The 22,619-nt window shown below is 33.4% G+C and overlaps 1 protein-coding gene across 1 annotated transcript; it reads right to left on the bottom strand.

Annotated features, from left to right (window-relative positions):
• Window positions 1-5,689: 5,689 nt before the first annotated feature.
• On the bottom strand, window positions 5,690-21,437 carry LOC106124559 (uncharacterized). The gene is made up of 4 exons (XM_013321354.1): window positions 21,201-21,437; window positions 8,977-9,025; window positions 7,137-8,730; window positions 5,690-6,610 (listed from the first exon to the last, which is right to left on the bottom strand). The coding sequence occupies exons 3-4, from the start codon at window positions 8,654-8,656 to the stop codon at window positions 5,767-5,769; spliced, it is 2,364 nt and encodes a 787-aa protein (XP_013176808.1). The 5' UTR covers window positions 8,657-8,730; window positions 8,977-9,025; window positions 21,201-21,437; the 3' UTR covers window positions 5,690-5,766.
• Window positions 21,438-22,619: the final 1,182 nt, after the last annotated feature.

Consider the following 22,619-nt stretch of genomic DNA (forward strand, 5'->3'; position numbering starts at 1 on the left):
ACATCGAATATGAAAATAATATCTCTTTTTCTCTCTCTCTCTCTCTGCCTAGCTTGCATCCCACAAGTGGTGGGTTCAGTTATGCCAATACGTCTCTTCCATTTCGCTCTGTCCATAATCCATCTTCTTCTGAGACTTGGCACTCACTCGTGTCTTTTACTACATCTTTCCATCTCGTTTTAGGTCTACCTCTGGATCTGTGACCAAGGAGGAAAAGTTGTAGTGCTAAATTACCAACCTCCGCCTCCTGCTTACATGAAAATAAAATCAATATGATTTGATAAAATACATTTTTATTATACTGTTCATGTTATTGATAATATTACTAACTATTTATCGAATAGTGGAGATTATCTACAGCGCTTTACAATTATAATAGTCCGGGCTAAGATCAACAAGAACGAATTGGATTAAAGGATTGATGTATTTAGTTACAATTGCTCTACGGTACATTTATTGACAAAATACATACTAGATATATATTTGTTCATGCGCGTATCTTACTAATATTGTAAATGCGAATGTTTGAATGGATGGATGGGTGGACGGGTGGATGTTTGTTGGAAGGTATCTCCGGACATAGATGTAGAACATAGCTTGGAAGAAAACATAGGCTAATATATTTTTTAATATGTAGTCGACGGAGTCGCGCGACAGAAATTTATAATTTACATTTAATGATTCCTTTTCTTTCTCGCAAAAGGCGTATCACCTCATACTGTCATATAAATGTTTTAGTTTAACCCTAACCTTTTTTAAAAGGGGCTATTGAAAAATCTAAATCGATTTTCCTTTAAAGGAAAGATGAAAGTACTTTTGCGCGGTAACTGAAGTGCCCACCAGTGTTTGAGTCTTAAAATATATGGAAGAACATAAAATGAACATAAAAATCGTCATTTTAGTGGTGAAATCTATTCATCTCCTTTGCTGGTACTTTTATGCACTTAACCGACGTGATGCTCTTGTCCCGGGGATATTAAAACGTGGTAGAGTCCGCAGCAACATTAGTTACTGCACCAATGGAGCGTTCAGCCGATGCAGTACCACTACTACACAGAAGACAAGCTTAAAGTGGAAGCAATTCCACGTTTCGTCTGATAACGTGTGCGTGCCGTAGGCCTAATTTTGATCCCCTTTACTTTCTCCCTCTTTTCCTATAAACAAAGGATCGGAAGAGTAAGTGGATTTGACGGAATAGGGGATGTATTGAAAGGGTAGATATCCTATTCCTGTGCGTTCAATCTTCTGCCGATTAAAGGTAAGCTACGTATCTGAAATTGCAGATATCTATGAGCAGCGGCGCTATTTCGGCGAATTCAGATGACCGCTCGTTTGTCACCTTATAATATGACCAAAGCGAAGCTACATATTATGGAGGTAGGAAACCTTTAAAACATATTATCACCATATTTCAAAATGGCGCAGGTCAAAGTTTCGTTGATCCCTCGTTTTAAAATCGCTCAGAAGCAATTTCTGCACATACGAGTGGATTTTGCTTAAGCAAACATCGAGCTCTTCATAAAAACTTTCCTTAACAATATCGTTATTACTCTCTCGTGCAGATTCTACTCTCGGATGCAGGAGGGGTTTTGAAATATTTTAAATATGTTTAGAGTATAAGGAATTTTAGTAGAGTTGAAATATGTTTGAGGTACTCGTCGGGCAAAAAGCTAATATTAAATTTTTCCAATTTGTTTTTTTAGACTTTATTAGTTAGAATCTAACTAATATTGTTTCGTTACAAAGTCAAGTGTCAGAATGATTAGTGAGGAGACACAAACTTCTACACATTAGTAAAGTTAGTGTAGCGCCAGTACACCGGCACAATGTCGGATTTTCTTCCTATGATGATGTAGGTGACCTCCTACATACTTTTCAAACACTGCACAGTCACACATACATCACACGCATACACGCACACAAACACGGGTGCATTACGAGTGGTGTATGTGCGTGTATGTGTGACTGTGCAGTGTTTGGAAAGTATGTAGGAGGTCACCTACAAGTACGTATCAATCTGATTTTGTTAGGTCGCTCTAAACTTACGAAGGTTTACATAGAGACCAATTAACAACTCTGAGTTACAGTGTTAAAAGTAAGTGATGTTTTAAAAGTAGAATATTTCCATAGCAATATGGACTTTAACAATGTTCAATTTAATTAAAAGCATCAATTGTAACGTTAGCTTGGCTTGTTACGGAGCTGTTTTCATGAAACCTCTGACTTGAAGCGTAGAACGATTCGTTATAACTAATTAGAAGGAATTCGCTGCATGTTTAACCTCCAATTGCAATGTAACTATTTGCTTTACATTTAAAACTTGCAACCATTTATTGTGAAAAGGTCTTACCATATAAATTGTTATAGATGTTTATATCTACCAATCATTGTATTTTAGATTCACCGCAGTAATCTGAATAGAATCGATTTTTCTTACAATTGAACATACAATTATAAATCTATACATATTAATAATAGAGTATCTATAAGTAATGTCGAAAAAAATCATATTTCGTGTACAAAAATCACTGTACAAAAATATTACAAGCAAAAGTAACAGTGGTAGAACCCGCTTTAACATCTTCGCACGAATTGGCCCGGCTCGCCAAGTGCGTCAAGTGGAAGCAATTCCGCATGCAGTCTGATGAGTGTGCATCCCGGAGTCCTAATTTTGGTCTTGAAGTAGACTCTCCAGATGAAGTGGAAGTGGATGGGGGGGATCTATGGGAATCGAAAATATTTTATTTCTGTGCATCCCAAAATAAAAATTATCCGTTAGTCTATAATATTAAAAAAATACACAAAAAGCTTTTATTATTTTTGTTAATTAAAATAACTAAAATAAAAAAAAGACAAACTGTGTCATTTTAAAGCGAAATTCCGATTTCATGACAAACACTGGAACATATTAAATAAACGCTTGTAAAAAGTTATTGGGATATTTAAATCGCAAGTTGAAACTTATAAACGTGGACTTATTATATCTATTACTAAACTTGTTTTGACTTTAGGACTTTGTTTTTAATTTAGGACTTCGCTTTGTATTAAGATGCTTACAACGATAATTCTGTGAAATTAAAAAGATGACCCAATTCTTTGGCACTCATCCAAAACGGGAGTAGTTTTTGGGACTTTTATTCGGGCTCTTGTTAACGACGAATATGTCAGGTAGACGAGTCAAAGGAAAAGATTAATTATTTTTCTGCTCTTTTCGTCGAAAATCTTAATTAAAATTTCAGCTAAATGTTAAATTATTATCATTTTGTTTGTGAATATTATGTCGTATAGTTAGTACTATGTAACAAAATTATACTCCAAACTAATAATTTATCGAACAATTTATTTAATAAAAAATACAATCGGGACCGGAATTGAGATAGAATACTGAATGAGTTATCAATACATAAATTTATTTTAACCATTTGGAAATTACTTTTTTTTTATTATTCAATAAGGTGGCAAACGAGCAAGTCACCTGAAATCGCTAAAATACTTGAAGGAAAGGGAAAAAAGGGGAAAAATTGCAGATTAAAGAACATTACAAAAAAAAATTAGCTTTACCGTGAGTTTCCATTCTAACATCTGTTTATAAACATATTTTTATCTCTGTTGTTTGCGTAGACAATAAAAGGGATGACATTTCAATTCGCTTACCACTTAGGGTCGAATATCATAAAACAAACTGGGGTGTAGATAAAGTACATTCGCTTCGAAACGATTCCATAACGAATTTTTAAAATGTATAGGACGACGCGCGACAATCACGTGACTTATTGAAAGTTGTCAGTTCTATAAATTTTTGAAGTTCGCTTTGGAATCACCTCGAAGTATTTTGTCGAATCCCATACAATATTAGTTTCGAACATTTACGTTTTCATGTGAAGAAGGATATGTTTCGGCAGTGGAAACTCAAATGTTGCGATATTTATACAGGAAAGCAAAACAAGTTGTAGTTATGCGTTTGTTTTTATTATAGAAAGCTGTCGACGCACATGATAGCGTATTAGAAGTGTAAGATAACATTGTGGCCTAGTTTCAGCTTTTGTCCTAAATAAACAGTTGTTCCTGCGAACTTTTATAAGAGCTCTCATTCACCTCGTGTACGGGAAATCGACACTTTAAGGGATTAACTTTACGACCAAAGTTTTTTTTTTTACTTGAGAACAATTTTGAACAATACATAAATGATTGTACAAGTTTTTGAACTCTATTTTTTTAATGAATACATTTGGTTACAATTTTTTTTATTTAATACAATTTTATATTATCTGTGACAGTAACATAGGCAAATTAGATTTTATGTGCTATTATAAAATATAAAAAAAAACCATTACATTATAGAATGTGGTATTGGGGCCTTCAACTGTCTCATTTTGTTTTTATATTATTTGAACAAAAACAAATGACAAAATTCGTTATAAATAATCTATTAAAGTTTGTTTAACCTTTCTCTATTGTTAACAATAAATAGGTCGATATTAGAACTTGCCATTTTCGTGAAACGTTTCTCCCTACGACAAATATTTATCAGCAGTACATCAACTTTCCCAAATTCTTGTCATAATCAATCAATTCTAACGACAAAAGTTGGCGGAAACGCGCGCACTCTACGAACAATTTAGATCGTAACATGGCTCCCATGAAAAAGCAGTTTGACAACTTCCATATACCATGAGCGATATATCATAGAAGCTTCGTATACGTATCATATACCTACAAGAACGAAAGATTTTTAAGATAAGATTTAATACTTGGATTTATTAGTAGTAAAATGTATCAGCCTAATTAAAAGCAATTATTTAGTCGCTCTATGTATTCTATTAATCTTTAAATTATGTTTATTCAATAATATGCTTATAAAATTCTTAACAAGCAGAATCTAAAAACACACGTTTTTTTTCTAATTTACTTACGTATTTAATGGCATCTGCAGCAAGCAGCCGACGTAACCTTATCCTTCTTCAATTCATCGCTATAATTATGTTTATCATTTTCTTCAAATTTCTAGCTTTTTAAATAATTATATAAAAAAAATCAAACTATAAAACATTAGTAAGAAACACATATGTATCTATGACATGAATAAATATAGAGGCATTTTGGATTTGACATAAAATAATAGCTCCATTAGATATAATAAGCGGCTTCTCAAAATAATGTAAACGTAGCACGTAATGATAATACTCTGCTGATTAATGCACTACATATTACCCCGCCTTCAACTCAACATGGCATTTCAAGATATATGACTTGCTTGTTACAATGTAAATGTACCGTGACAGGATTCGAAATCATGGTATAACTCGCATCAAATATTTTGGTCGCTCAAGGTTATCGGCGCGCTACATAGTGCCCGTCCATCACTACGCCACGCTATACCAAAAATTGTGTTCTATACAGATACACACGCCAAGATAACTGAAAACATGATACCCCATTTGTACTAATTTTTGTAAATAATGAACTGACTTATAGTTAATATTATTGTAGAATATTCATGAAGAATACATGTAATAAAGTAAATATATTTTTGCATTGCAATTATATCCCTACTCTCTGTCATATTTGATCCTTTTGAAAATGATTGCATTTTAGTATGTAGATTTTATGGTTATAAAAAAATAAATATTTAAAATTGTTTGATTTCAAATTTATTTCAACTTTTAAAGAATGACACTACATATATCACTTCGCTTACAAACAATTTAATTGCTTATATTTATATCTTCAGTTCAAATAAGAGTATTTACAATTTCTTACATTAACCTAATTACGATATAGGAGGCTGGTCAGCCAGTCCGGCCGCGGTTGCTGCGGCTTGTACTCTGGCGGGCTCAGGGCCAGCGGCGAGGCGGCGTCGGCCATCGCCACCGATGAAGACGATTCCGTTACAGCTATACTGGGTTTCCCTCTTAAAACTGTTCTTAGCTCGTCATTTTCTGCCGCTCTCGTTCTTTGCAAATTTTCTCTCGTCTCTTTCATCTTGGAAAGTTGTTCCCTTAAACATCTGTACTCTTCTAGAAATTTCTCAAGCTGCGACGCTCGAAAGTCAAAGTCCTCCAACCGTTGACCGGCACGCGAATAATCTCGAAGCCCCGATAAATCTAAAAGCGGAGTAGCGGACGGAAGGGTGGACTGTTCTCTAGAAGGGGACGCCGGCAGACTGGGATTACGACGCATGCGACTACCACCCACCGATAGATCTAAAAAACTACTAGAGCGACGACTGGCAGCTCTCTGATGAGATTTATCATAGTTTCTATCGTTAAGGTTAATAGAATCTCCACCGGAGCTGTTTCTCCGACTACTTAAAAGTGGACTTCGACTATCACCGTCTTTTCTTCGAGGTATCGTATAAAAGTAGTAGGGGTCATGTTTTATTTCATTGCGTAGGTAGCTGGTTGTACCGAGAGCGCTCATTTCTATAAGATCTGGATAATTTTTCTCGCTGTCGCTTCCAGATAGATCGTTGTCTAAGCGATCGCGTGCCCGTGGCCGGGTACAAGAGCGAGGGTTGTTATTGAAACGATTGCTATCGGATAAAATTTCTACGTGACCGCTCAGCACTCCCGTCGAATTGGAGCTTGGCATCGAGTCGGTTGTATCAGTTCTGAAAACAATGAAATATACACTTCTTTTATTTACCCGATAATATAAAATATATTGACTTTACAATTGAGTGCAACCCAATATTATGTATTTTAGTTAGCACCACTTGATAAGTAACATTTACGAGTATAAGAGTAACCGGACTTATCATGGGTTGTTGAGTTCATTATTAATATTTTAACTTTCGACGGATTAAAGACAACAACGTTTTTTAACTTATAATAATTACGACATATAAATGAGCTAGAGTAAAAATGAACATTATGTTTTTATGCATAATTTTTCCTGACAAGTTATCATTGACTTCGGAATAAAAGGCAATATTTTTCCTCTTTATTAATAAAAAGGAAACTAAGAAGTATTCACAGAATTTTTTTTTGTGATTTTAGTAGTTGAGTACCAAACAATTTTAAGAAGATTTATATTAGTGTCATTAAAATAAAATAGAGCTTACTATTTTAGTCAAAAAGAATACTAGCATTACTCGTTATAATCACTAGCAGTATAAGCATAAAACAAAAAATTACCTTATGTTAAAATTGCTGACACGAGGTATGTGCAAATCTGGTTCTGTATCACCGTTTCTCCTTGATGGCTCAAATTTATTCCGTCGCCAGCTAGTCTCCATAGGAGGAGTATGGGGTGCATCTCGTTCCTCCCGTATTACTTGTCCATACGACTCGAATTCCTCCTCCGGATCGTGTGAGGGAACATTCCTGTAATCTCCTCTTTTCCGATTCCCGTTTTCAGAAGACACAACACGGGGTATCTCAGAAACACTTTTGTAACTAGCCTCAATCTTTTCATAGTTATTATCATGATGATTTGGAGTCACAATTTGTTCATTCCACCTATCCAATTGTCTTTTCTTCCTAGTTTCATACGCACATAGTCCTATTAAACAAGAACTTAACACTACCACTGCCGACACAGCCATTCCTGCCATTAACGCACGTCCTCCAAAACCTTTAGTCTGAGATTTTTTTTCTACAGTTAAATTTAAAGTCACTTCTGCTTTACCGGCACGATTTTCCGCACTACACATGTAAAAACCGGCATCTTGCATGTCTGCCGACCTGATAGTTAAATTACTCGTTTGTCCTTCACTACGTAGTATAAAAGCTCTACCAGAATTGACATTCGTAGATGTAGTATTCGCAAGTAAACGACCAGCTCGAATCCAACGAACTCTCGGTGCTGGAACACCTGTTACCCGACAAACTAAAGTCACCTGTTCTCCTTCAGTGCCTTTAAAAGTGGTTGACGCACTGCTAACTTCTGGTATACATGCGAAATCCTCCAGGTCGAGACGATCCCATGATTGTGACATTAATCGAGGTGGCAGAGCGCATTCTGGTACGACCGTTGCTGGTACGTTTCTTCTAATCATCCAATCGCGCATTGGCCTCAACGCGCACGTACATTCCCATGGATTGCTCGCTAACTCTAAACCTTTCAGAGATCGTAACGGCGCCAGAACGGCAACATGAAGAACTTGTAATTTATTTTTACTTAGTTCAAGATATTCTAAAGATGCCTCTAGTCCAATAAATCCCCGAGGCTCTATTTCCGATATTTTACATCCACTAAGAGTTAACCTTACAAGATGGGGTAGAGCAATAAACGCATCATCCTTAATTTTTGTAATAGGATTCCCATTGAGCCTTAGCTCCCGGAGTTCAGGTATAGAACCAAAAGTTTGTGACGGCACAGCGTCCAGCCTGTTCCGCGAAAGGTCCAGCTCGACTAAATTCACTAGAGCACGGAATGCGTACTGTCGAATCATTCGGACGTTGCAGGCTGGTAAATATAAGCGTTGTAGATTTAGTAGGCCAGCTGATGCAAAAGCATCATCACGGAGAGTTGGTAGGCGGTTCTCGGAGAGGTCAAGCAGTTGAGTCGTTGGGTCGAGCCGGGGAGGGACGGCGGTTAGGCCCGCGCGGGCACACAGAGCTGATTCCTTCCCACTGCGCCATTTGCACTCACAGTGGCGGGGACATTCTGCGCTGATGGCCGCCGCCGACACGAGCATCAACAACACCAACATAACACGCGCCAGTTCACCCTGCGCCGCTCCTTTCTTCTTGGTTACTGAGCGTCATACCCTGTGTTGCGATGCTCCTGATGAATAAAAAAAATAGTATTATCATGACTTTATCATTATGTTTTGGTCGTTTCAATTTTATTATTAAGATGTTAATTGTGAGTTATTTTATTTACTCCACGACTTTTTACATTTGTTCTCCACAGATTGTCACTCACTATTATGTGAAGCAAGACTAATTGGCGAGATGCTGTGCTTGCAATGAATTTAACAGTCAATGTAAATCTCAAACAAGTAGTTTTCTGAATAGGTTAAATACGAACCTTAAATTTTTATTTTTGACGACGTTTTTGTAGATGCAGGCCGCAAGAACTGCAAAGAAAATAAGCTCATTAATTGTCATTAAATTATTACAAAAAAATTAAAAAGCTAAGGTATTTTTAACACTATATCGTTTCTTCAGTCGGTGGATTGTGAATTTGAATAGTAATTTGCGTAAAAGGAATTTGTTATACGCTCTGAATTGCAGAAAACGGTCTCTATGAAAACCACATGACACAAATAAAACAAGAAACCATGGAATTATCGTTTAGAATCGTAGGTTGCTCGTGATTTAGATACTTGGGGGATATAAGTGAGGTTTTATTTAATTTTTCTTGAATAATTCTGTTTTTTATTGAAAAACTATCTATCGCTCGCGACTCCATCCGCGTGGTATTAAAAAAATAACCTATGTGTTCTTCAAGATTATTTTCTACATGAATGCTTTCAGTGACATCAATACTACCGTTCTAAAGATACCTTCAAACAAACGTCTATCCATTCAAACATTCGCATTTATAATATTAGTAGGATTATATATTTAAATAACCTTAGAGTATCCATATTATACAATGGTACCGACATTTTTGACATTTTTTTTCATAATTTTACGTAATACAGATTTTTGTATCCCCATGTTTATAATAAAATAAGTTTTCGTGACCATTTGGTACAAAGTAACAAAAGGTCTAGAGAACTTCGAACACTTCATAAATCTCCAACTTAATAAAGTAAGTTCGTCTCTGTGTTAGGATACTTTTTATTAAGATAGCATTTGCGTGTTGGTATGAAAACATGGGTCATTCGCTGTGTAATTATAGGCCACCCCTTTTGTATCACGCTATTGCGTGACTCTAACATCGCGCGTAGTCATTTGAATGTAAAAATTATTCAGGATCTTTTCCTCTATGTAGGGTATCAATGTACTAGGGTATTAATTAAGTTTTTTTTAATCAATGTTATCTTAATAGACAAAACCACGCTATAAAATAATATATAAAATATTAATTTAACAAATATCCCATACATAATTGTTAAAGGAAAGATTCAATCTTAATTTCAAAGTCTCAAATAACTACTTATTTTTTCATCTCCTGCTTCTTTTGAATAAATATCTAACTCAATATCAGTAAGGCTCGGACAACAAAAAAAACTCGAAAAGTTAAAAACAAAAATAACGAAAACATTTTATCATTCCGTCGACGCTTTTCAATAGCAGCGTTCACATTTAAGCGAATCCAAATAATATTTTTCACGTTGAAAACAATTTGTTTGTCAGCAAAAAGATAAGAAAAAAATTGTAAACTTTTATTTACATTTACGAAGTAATATTGAGGCAAAAAATAAGATTTTATAAAGAATACATAGAGAGAAAATGTACAAAAATTAAATAAAGACACAAGATTATATGAACCTGATTATATAGAAAAATAGCAATAATGAACCTTATACCAAACATTCGAATTAAGAAATAGGAAACGGAAGGATATCCACGATAGGAAAGGACTATTTTCACCTAAATTAAGTTATTCAAAACATGTTCTTTTTTACTATAATATAAAACAATTTAAAAAATCGTATATAATGACACTATCCATACTAAATACTATATTGTGGTTGACAAAGAAACCAAATACAATTGTCATTAGTAGCCAGGTTTCGGATATAGATTGGATTTCAGTTCCCGATAGTGGTTCTCCAGTTTACAATGTTGTTTCGCTTTGTCTTTGGTGTATTGTGGAATCGAATGCAAATAACCTATGTCCCATAACTTGTTGAAGTTTCGAGTTTCTAATAGTTTAAAGGAAAAATATAATAAGAGTGGGTAGAATCACAACTACAGATATGTTACAGTTTAATTTAAACTTTAATGATTCCTTAATCAACTTTCTTATTCTTAATAAACCTTTATATACCTTAATAAACCTTTCGGCACAGTATGTACTACTCCTCCACACATCTCTATCAGCCGTCATATCCGAATCTACCTCCTTCCTACGCATATCCTCTTTCACACAATCATTCCATACTTTTTTTGATCTTCCTCTACCTTTGTAGCCATCCACATTCAATCTCATTACTTTTTTGCTTATATCATCATAATCCCTCCGCAAAACATGTCCAAATCACGCTAATCTTTTACTCCTCAATTTCTCGATCACTGGCGCTACTTTCAAACTTCCTCTAATATACACATTTTTAACTTTAACCTTTCTTGTCACACCGCACATCCATCCCAGCATACGCATTTCAGGTACATGCAATCTTCTTTCATCCAACACCTTGGTGGCCCAATATTCCGATCCGTCCAATACACAGGTCAGGACAGGTCTTACGATGGACTTTTATGTCTGTCCCTTAAGCTTCATTGGCTTTTAATGAGTTCTTAATATAAGATCAAAATCATGGAATATTAAAAACATTAATCAATATAATAATATAGTAGCAAAAGGAGCTTGAAGTGTATTGCGTGACTTAACACAGTGATGATTTTCAGGTAACATTATTCATAATCGCACGCAATATGAAATCCAGCACGATAAATATAACAATGTAACTATAAATAATTATTATTGTAAAGAGGCCCCAGAAGCTAAGCAAAAAATAATTAACATTTTAAAACGTATCACGGCCAAAGACTAAAATAAAACACAGACTTGTGATAATAAAAAAATACGTAAACAAAACACTAACACACACAACCGAAGGTTAACTTATTGAATGTTAGGTTTAACACCTAACATTCAATATGTCACGATCCTAGTGTACATAACAAGCAATTACTTTAATGTATTTAACGAGTATTTTGAAGGACATCTATAGCAAATTATATATAATATTTATTTTCGTGGATAATTAAGGTTAAATTTACTCAACTAAGCTTATTACTTTGATCAATAGAAGTTAAGAAGGTGTACTGTTTTATTGCATAAAAACAAAACCGTAAAATCATAACAAAAAGGCCAATGTGATTAGCATTCCAATATGTACCTAATCACACGACCCGGCTCACCGTAATCTACAAACGTACCCAACGAAAACCTTCACCAAATTACCTTGTGGCTTATACATTCTAAATTTGTTAGGAAAATAACCAAAGCTACCTTTCATTTTCACGCGTTGAAACAAATTTTAAAAAGTAGTTAATTGATTACAATTTGCCTAACTTTATCGTGCTAGCGGCCGCCTGTGACTCCGTCCGCAGGGAATTACAAAAAGAACAATATGCCTATGAATTCTTCCATACTGCTCTACATCTGTGCCAAATTTTATCAAGATCCGTTAAGCCGTTCTAAAGATTCTACATAACAAACATCCATCCATCCATATAAACGTTCGCATTTCTAACATTACTAAGTTTTTTAAGAAGTAAGTATATAGTTATGAACGTATATAGTAAGTAAGTTAATGAAAACACCCTGTATACATGATTTAACTCGTTTCAGAAACAGTCGCTGAACGAATTCAAAAGAAAGATTTTTAATATTAGTCTGTAGAGTCGGAAGAGAAAACAGAGGTACATATAATGGTATGTAGGTTATTAAATTGCTAAATTTTATTTCATGGCAATACATAAAATGAAATTATAATCCAGAATTACATTTATAAAGAAAATCTACACGTTTGTTGATCAAAACATACGAGCGAAAGCAACGTAATAAAATTCAAAGTGAAAACGAAATAACGAATTTCTTAATCCTATTTTTGCGTAATCTTTTCGTCGAATTCCGTTTTCCATCTGACGCTTATGTCGCCGTTTGATTTTAACGTAAATGTTGAAAATGATTCAATTCCCGGATTTCTTGAGAAACCATTTCAATATACATCTTATCCTATTTCTAAGATATATTCAAAGATAGGATGAAATTTATAATCCTGTCGTAACAATGTAAGTAAGAAAATGTCTTAGCTTTAATACATATTTGCTTTATCAACCTACGTCTTTTATAAAAGCAATTATATCTAACTATTTAAATAATGGGATTGTTTTTAACTTCTAGCACATCTTGCTATGAAACTTTATGATCTAGGAACTGAAAAGAACCAATATTGTTACTAATTTTGTTACAAAACTTTGTTTATAAAATGTATTACAAAGGAGCCTAAATATGGACGTATCCTAAGCTACCTTTACGTCAAAATTGGCAGAGCATTTTCGGATATTACCCAGTCAGACAGACATACAAAATAATTTAATAATTGGTTTTTCGTTATAAGCAAGGCAAAAACATCGTTTGTGTGAGATATGATTTTTTTCTATATTACTTCAAGACATTTCGTTTTTATTATATGTATATATAGACTAATGTTTGCATTGCTCACGAAATACAATTGTTACGTACAAATGCGAGTTAGATTATGCAGTGCTCCATGCCTGACATCTAGTTAAACTAAGTTATTATTCTGACCTACATTTGCCCGGTGTACCGCTACCCGTGTCACAAGATACGTCTGGATGTTGGATTGAAAAATGAAATATTCATAACCGATACTTCGACGTTGTTTAAATATTATATCTAACACTGAATGTGCCGCCACAGAATTATATTACTTTTAATAAGAATAGCGGTATACCAACATGACGATAATATTCTTGAACTTTGTCTACTTTGAATCAATTTTTCATTTCCAGCAGTGTCAAGAGCAAATTGTAATTTTTTTTTATTTTGTCTATTATTATCCTTACTTATATTTTTTTATTGCTTACTTGTATACTTGTAGTTTGTAATAATATTCTAAGTAAGTTGTTATGGGACTGACATGTTTAAAAGAATGAAAGTCCTTAAAAAATAAAGAGAAAAAATATTTTTTTTTTCATTGAAAATTGCATGTGAATTTTTTTTATATCATTCCCGTTCTTTGGACCTTTAGATCGATTTGTTAATGTTACTTACGCTTCTAAATGAACGTGTTAAAATTTGTCACATTTTGTTATTTAACTGAAAGATCAAGGAAAAAGCAAATACGTAAGCTTTAAGATGTTAGCAAGGCAGCAGGTGTGTTCTTCTGGCTTTTAGAAAATTATTCACAATTTCCCAAAGTACCACATGATGCCGTCTAACATTTTAATATTAAAGGAACTTGCAAAGAGGTGTTCACGGTTATTGCGTTTGCTTTTTTAAATACTTACAAAAATTTTATAAGGTGATAATTATTCAGAGTATCACACTCAGTCTTTTTATTTTTATTTAAGCAGCAGATTTAAACTAAACGACTATGCTATACTAAAGTAGTTTTGGAGTTTTTTTATCATAAGGTGGCAAATGAGCGAACCTGAAATCGCAGTAATAGCGAAGTGACCGTTGGCCATAGATATACGCAATTGCATATTCGTTGCCTACCTTAAAAAGTCAAATATTCAACTAGTTAGTTGCACATTTGACTCTGTACGGCAGATAATAGTGTTTTTACTGAACCTGCGTGTTAAATGAATTATTTATCACGAAGCATTTGAATTAACCTGAAAAATTTTGTGTATTCCATGTTTTAAAATGAGTGTAATATGCATTTTTAATCTCATTACGTACCATATTATGAAGAAATGTTTTTAAAGCTAATTAAAACTAGATCATTGTTTTATATCGATTCGTATTGAAAAGCAATTTGAACATCCTCGTGTATTTTTGAAATATTGTCGACGGTTTGCATATCGAGAAATGATTCACACACAGGTGCGATGACCGCTTTTAATTCCCCACTCAATAAATAAAAGGGTAAAAGGTATTTGTTGTCGATTTAAATAACTTACAACCACATGCTTAGTGTTAAATCTGTTTATGAGAGACCAGTTTGAAGAAACAGGATATTTTTTTAAATAAATATGTCAATCATACTTAAAATCGCAACGACGAGTAAGAAAAGAATTATGTTTTACTTTTTTTTCTAATTCATCTAAAGACATCATTCATCCAGCATTCTTAAATTATAGCACAAAAAAATACTTAAGAAAAATAAACTAAAACTAAAGAGGTTTTACGATTATGCATAATTTTACTTATCATAATTTTCATAATGACTGACTTAAAAAATACAAAACATATAGTTCTCTGTTTTAACCAAACAAATTCAGTATTCAGTATATTAGGGATTATGCCTAACAACTTACATTCTTAAGATTTGATTACGAAAACTTACATGACTAAAATGGATAGTAACATTTCAGCGTATCCACGTTAGCTTTTGATAACTATGTTTACTGTTTGCTTGTAGTACTACGAACGAGCTATGATATGCATACGTGATATGTTTGATAATCTCAGTATCATACTAAAAGGATGATTTTCTATTATGTTATTATTATAATCACAAGTTGAAATTTTTGTGGGTAATCATCTGTTTATCTTAATAACTACTTAATTATAATAACTGAAATCAATAGAACTTGAAAAAGTTGATGTGATACCAACAAAATTAACAGTCAAAGACGATTATTTCCTACCCATATCGGGGAAATTTCTTTTGAAATTAGGCCAAGAAATTATCATAGTGATGATAATGATGTAAAGCGAATCGTCTTTGTAAAATTGAAATTCAAAAAAAAATACTACAAAGTAAAATTCTACTTCTGTTTTTACAAAATACAGTAAGATGTATTTTGTAAAAACGACGAGCAGTATCAATTATTTTTATTTATTTTACGGATATTTTTCCATGAAGGATATATAGCCTGGCCATACCACACCGAGGTCCGATGAGCTAAATACTTAAAGCGACCCTTTAGCCATACTCTTCCTAAGATGACCGTAGGGAACAACCGCGTTACATTTGTAGGCCGCGTTATAAAATATTTTGTACTGACATTTGGATGTATTGCTGACAAGTATTTACGATGTGTTTACTAATTGTAATTTTCTCTATTATTTTTAATGTTTTTTTTTATTAAATATTATTTATAAGACCACTATGCTCGTAAACAGTAATATCTTACTTCTTACTAATATTATAAATGTTATGTGAAAGTTTATATGGATGGATGTTTGTTGGAAGGTATCTGCAGAACTGCTGTATGGATCTCGCAGAAATTTAGCATAGCTGTAGACCGTAGTATGAAAGAACACATAGACTACTAATGAAGTTTTTTTTTATTCTCCTCAGACGGAGTCGCGGGTGACAGCTAGTATTGCTACCCGTCTATATTGCTCTCAAAGTTATCTGTATCCTATAATTTCCTACAGGATTATCTAAATGTGAATACTTCTCAAAGGGAATGAGTTATACTCCGAGTTCTTGGAGTCACGTACTTCTAACACAGTGAAAGCCGAATCTATGGCTTAAGTTTAGAGAAATTGTTCACGTTAGGATTTTTATGTGATAACTTAATCAGAATAATACTTTCACGTACCCTTAAATCCATCCTTCGATCGTGTAATTAGGTCCCTAAAACAAAATGTGTCTTCTATTAACACACGTCTAATGATTAAGTGAGAATAATTTGATATTTACATGATTTTAATGATATTAATAGATTTTTTAACGACCTTGAGCAACCCTTGACTTAGGCCTGGCTCCGATCCCCTCAGAAGGGTTGAATAGTGACCTGATGATGATTAATAGAATTTTAAATGTTATGCTCTGATTAAAATCGAACTTAGAATCACAATATCACAGCCAAGCATTCGCTTGGCAACTAGATTACGTGAAGGAATGACTACCGAGTGACGCGCGTGCCCACTAAGACGGGCTTTTCGCACTAATCCACTTAGTGGCTTACGAACTGGCCAACTATCCTATAACCATATATTATGCTATAGTTTCCTTAAAAACTAAATAGTATACATTCTTGCATCTTTAAATTCGATTATATTTTAGTTCAAGTTCCACTTTTTATAATATGTTTTAATTCATCGTCTTGAAATAATTTAAATTTACATTACATTGAGTTAATTCGATTGTTATTATTATGTTCATATTTATAAAGAAAGTAAAATAAACCTTTTTGAAAGAACTTGCAGCCGGCATAATAAATAAAAGTAGATGTTTAAAAATAAAAGAATCATTACAGAAGATCTTATCTTACTATTATAAATGCGAATGTTTGCACGTATGGATGGATGAATGTTTGTTAGGAGGTATCTGCAGAGCGGCTTATCAGATCCGATGAATATGGCATAGGAGTTGTATAGGTAGAAAGAATACATAAACTATCAATTTTTTTTTTCAATTCCGCGCGGACGGAGTCACGGGCGATAGCTAGTGCTTAATAAAAGAAAAACGACTTTGATTCTTTTATATCAAAGATATCTTTGTATCCGATCAGAAAGTATCAAGGGACGATTGTGAACAATCAGAAAGAAATCAGAACATGAAATTTATACCACATATAAAACTGGTCCCGAAGGGTCAGAGTAAATAATGACGAATGGTTTGGGATAATAGAGGTATTGAACAGGCGAGCGTAATCTCTCCGCGGTCACGAATATTATCATTAATAATTCAACATCGACGACAAATTTGTTAAATTCATGAGTAATTGTTGTTTAGTTTTATGTTAACATCGCAAAAGATAGAGTGAGAGAATATCAGAGGAGGCCTTTGTCGAAAGACAAGCTGTTTTACGAGATCTAAGAGGATGACTAAATTAGATTACAAGAGAATTGGAGGATAGTGAATGAGAAAAGTGTTTAATATTATTTGTATAACTTTTGTTTTCTAATTTATCATTCTTATCGTGTTCTGTTTCCGTTTCATTGCATTCTGATTATAAATTTTAAAAAAAGTTATCGTATTATTTTATAACAGCAATAAAGGCTTATTTTATTTTACTTTTATATTAACAAAACACGATCGAATTCCATTTAGTAAGTGGAAATAAATGTTGCTAAACTCGTCATAAGTTTGTATCACGGGATTTTAGATTAGTCGAAATCAAATATATATACAGCGAAAATATAACGATGTAACAGCGAATAAAAAAAAATAGTTTACGCTTGTGGCTCGTAAAAACGTGAATGTAATTGACAATTAAACATTTAAATGACCATACATAACAAATTATAATTACCATTCAAAATAGAGCCACGAACGTTATTGTAATTACAAAAACTCTTGTTAAAAACATTTTAATAGTGAAAACAATCCAATTATTTTTTTCATAATGAATAACACTTTTGGGTGTGCTTAAAAATAACGCCATTAAAAACACGATGTTAATTTGTCACAGTCAAACTACAAAGAAACGAAACGGTAATGCTTTCCAAGTTAAAATGAATAGCAAAGTCACAAGTCTCCTCTAATTAGTCATAATGAATCACACTGCGCCCGGCGCTAGACATCTCTTGCAAGAAACCTCCAAATAACCAGTTCAAAGAAAATAATGTTCAAATTTCTGTATTTCATTATGTTTCAGTTTACTTGCAAACGCCTTGTCAGTTTTATACCAGCTTAAGTTTTTAATTACATGGAAAAGACATGGTATAGAGTAAATTTTGGGTTACTATCGCACTAAGGCTCATTAATAGTCCCCTTAGTGAAGATGACTATGCGACTACTTAATAATTAATTGACACCATATTTTACTGCAAAATATACTTACAAGTATCCATGAAATTTTCATTTACTTTCAGTTGGCATTCTCAATATGACTATTAAAATTAAATTTGATATACCTATCTTTATGATTCTCGCGACCTACAATATTGCTTACACGAAAAAAAATCTAGATAAGTAAATAAGAACTATTTTATGTCATCATCAGCTCACTATACGTCCTCACTGAGGGGCACATTGGGCTCGAAAAACACATTGGTACAGGGATTCGAACCCAGGACTTACAGATTGCAAGTCAAGTGCTTAACTCCTGGACCACCGACGCCTTCAATTATGTACGTTATCAAAGTATAATATTGACGGAATAGAAAGGTTATTAAATCGAGAAGGTAAATCATAACAAACCTATTTAAATTCGTACTCAATACAATCAATATATTCCATCGGAAATTCATTAAAGAACATAAATCCGGACTAAGCTCCCACTGAATAAACTGCCAGACAGATATTGTATTTTAATCATTAAATAACTGTTGAAGCTCGTCGTTATTTTTAATACTTTCTGTTAATATTATTCCCTTTTTATACAATTATTTTATTCCATGCCATTTACTATATTATATTTCAATGCATTAATGAGCTAATAGGCAAAAATGGTGTAGATTACAGAAACACATCGTGTTAATAATTTATCTTATTAATATTATAAATGCGAATGTTCAGATGGATGGATTGTTTGAAGATATCTCCAAAACGGCTGAATGGATCTCGATGAAATTTGGCATACATATAAAACATAGTCTAGAAGAACACACAGGTTACTAACTATATTTTTTTTAATTCCGCGCGGACGGAATCGCGAGCGACAGCTAGTAAGTTATAAAGCTCAACCTTAAATATTCAACGATTTCTTTTTAAATTCAATTCTTACCACTCTTCATTGATCATAGAAAAAATAAAAAATAAGATGGTCTATATTATATTATCATGATGGATTAACCGTGTCCATAGGTAGAGTAAGATCTAAGTATGGATGGATTATGTAAAAGAAGATATGCGTAAAAAGCGAGTGAAGTCAGATATGACGGCTGATATTTGTAAGGAAGCAGTAGCACGTTCAGCATGCTACCATCCGTAGAGGTGATAGCCAGGCTGATGATGATGAAGATCGATATCTACACCGCTGGCGAAAGTTAGCCAGTATATGAAAATCTTACAAATATTATAAATGTGAATATTTGGATGGATGGACGGATGTTTGAAGGTATCGCCGGAACAGCTGAACGGATCCAGCTGAAATTTGGCATTGATGTAGAAATAGTCTGCAAGAACACATAGACTACTTATTAACTTAATTTTATTCCGTGCGGACGGTGTCGCGGGCGACAGCTAGTATTATATAATTGTGAAAAAAAGATGTTACAATATTTTCATACTTGCTCTAGGCTGCGACTCTGACAGAAAGCACAGCGGAGGGTGACATTTAAATGGGTTACACAGATGTTGAAATGTCGTCGTGCGAACGTGAACAAATGGTGATGTCCGCTCTATTCGTTTGTTTGTTATCGACGTCTGATTTCGGATGTGTTCCTAGTTCTGTAGCAGATTAATTAACTAAAAAGCTTTCGAGCCGTTACGAAAAACGAAAGCTTTTAAAATTTATGTACCAACCAGTTATATCTCAAAAACCTTTTAAACTAGATGGAATTTTGCTTTACTATTAGCATCAAAACTTTGTAGTACACTTTTAAATAATAAATATAATATAAATAAAACACAATATTCAAATATGAAAGAAGAGAGTTATGAAAGAGTAGAATCAACATTATTCGAATACAAAGCTACTGGCATATCGCTAATTTAAAAACGGTTTAATGAGTTTTTTATTAATTTCATGTTATTCCAATTCTAAATGTTCACCTCGAAATTTTCGTGCAAAGCTTTATAAATGTAATGACACTACGCACATAGAGTTCTAGAGCACTGTCCCTAAATAAGTTATCACATTATAAATGAGTTTCTCGAATTTAAAAGGCTTTAATTTGACTATGGCCTAATTACCCCTAACTTAGGGTAGGCTCTGAGCCCTTAGTTATTATGATGAATTTAAAAACCTTTTCCATTTTGCGCCACTTTTCTGTCAGACGCCAAGCCACATGTTATAATCAAGTTTGTTTAATTTCCATTTACCTACTTTCCATATCCAATTCTATGAATTCTGTATGAAATTCATAATTTAAAAAACATGTAATGTTCATCCTTTAAGTCATAGGATAGTCAAATGTTATCTGTTTGATTACTTACATGTTACATTAACTCCTTACTTGTCTACACAATCAAAAAGATCGAGTGGCATGCAATATCGAACTAAATTAATGTTAAGTGTAAAAGATACTTTAAAAAACAAACAACAATTTTTTGAAATTTTTGTCAGTGCCTACGCAAGTCCGCGTTTGTTCCGGGAAATTTCCAAAACGGCTGGACCAATTTTGATGGGACTTGGACTGAAAGGTAACTGATTTATGTAGGAGTAACTTATGGTATTGTTTTTTTTATATATTTGTTATTCCACGCTGATGAAGTCATGGACAATCGCAACTATTAATAAGTATAACAAAATGAATGAACAACGCTAAAAGTAGTTCAAAAGTTATTACTAAATACAAGATGATATTTAAATATAGAATTTAATTTAATTTCCCCGAATATTTGGGGGAGCAATTTAAAGATTCAATCTTACCTTATAAAGAGAGAATGCTATACTTTTATTAAGCCACCCCAACATCATTCCGACTGTATACAAGTCAATAATTTTATTCACAAGTACATCACATTAAAAGTCACAAACTTCACTTTCTTTTTTCTCTACATATTTTTTTTTAAATTCACTATAAGTTTTTAATTCAGCGCACACACATCAAATGTTTATTAGTGATAATTTCTGTGTTAACAACGATGTATAACTAATTCTCTTAGAAAAGTTTTATAGACACGTCATCCTTTGGCGGTGGCGAAAGACGACTGAATTTCCGCCCGCCCAAAAGCGTCGAGCGAATCCGAAGTACAACGAATGTTGCCGAACAGAACACGATTTTACAAAAACCCACTCGATGAAGTGGTAAGTTTTTACGACTCCCCATCCACTGAACGCAATGGGAAAAATATAAAAAGGTGTGTTTGACACCCACCTCTGATCACCGCTGACGCGCATTTTATTAGGAGTTTGTCCGGAACTTTATGCTAGCCCAATAAAATGTTCTATATGTGTTTTATAGGTATAAATTATAAATAACTTCACTAAAAAACGAAAGATTTTTTTTATCTTTTATTAACATATTTTTTTCAAACCTAATTTTTCAATAACCTAATTAACTAGCTATAATCGTAAAACTAGTCATAATAATAATCATATTAAACTTACTACATAAGTTAAATTTTATGACTTACATACACAGAGAGCTAAGCAAAGGATAACTTTCGCATATGAGTATAATGGCGGATAACGTTCAAACTTTATCGATTAAGCTAATAGACGTGAAGACATTGTTATCGGAAAGCAGAGACTTTCGAGCCTTATCGATGGGAAAACGGGAGAGATTTAGGCCGTGAAACCGCCGAGAGTACTAGTTATTTCATTTATCATCGTAATCCATTCCTGTCATCGCCTTTGTTGAGCGACTGAATAGGGTTTTGTTAAAGCTTCATTCACGACCTGTCTTTAACTATATTTGAAATTTAACCATCACGACTATCGATTTTGTGAATTCCCTATTGTATTTATTTCCTCTTTTTTCCCTTTCAACAAAATACCTTAATAGCTTGATGGACTTAGCGGGTTACCACTGGATTAACAGAGCTCAAGCCCGACGAAGTGCTGATAATTAAGGAAGGCCTCTTTTTAATACATAATTAACTTTCATTGGTCTATGGTTAGATAGATTAAAGATATATCGATATTAGTGAAGCGCCCCTATTTTTATGGCTACTCATGAATAATGAATTTCTTTAAACAATCTACAATAATATAACAGTTAATCTCAGATATCGTTTTAAAGTTTTGCTGCTCGATACCAACTTCGTAGGAGAAGTGTTCCTTCATTGTGAAAATTGTTTCATGAAGTTAGTTTTCTCTTATCATCGTTGTCGGCAACAAATAAAA

This window comes from Papilio xuthus, unplaced genomic scaffold (assembly GCF_000836235.2).
Source record: "Papilio xuthus unplaced genomic scaffold, Pxut_1.1 DF828952.1, whole genome shotgun sequence".
Classification (NCBI taxonomy): Eukaryota; Metazoa; Arthropoda; class Insecta; order Lepidoptera; family Papilionidae; genus Papilio; species Papilio xuthus.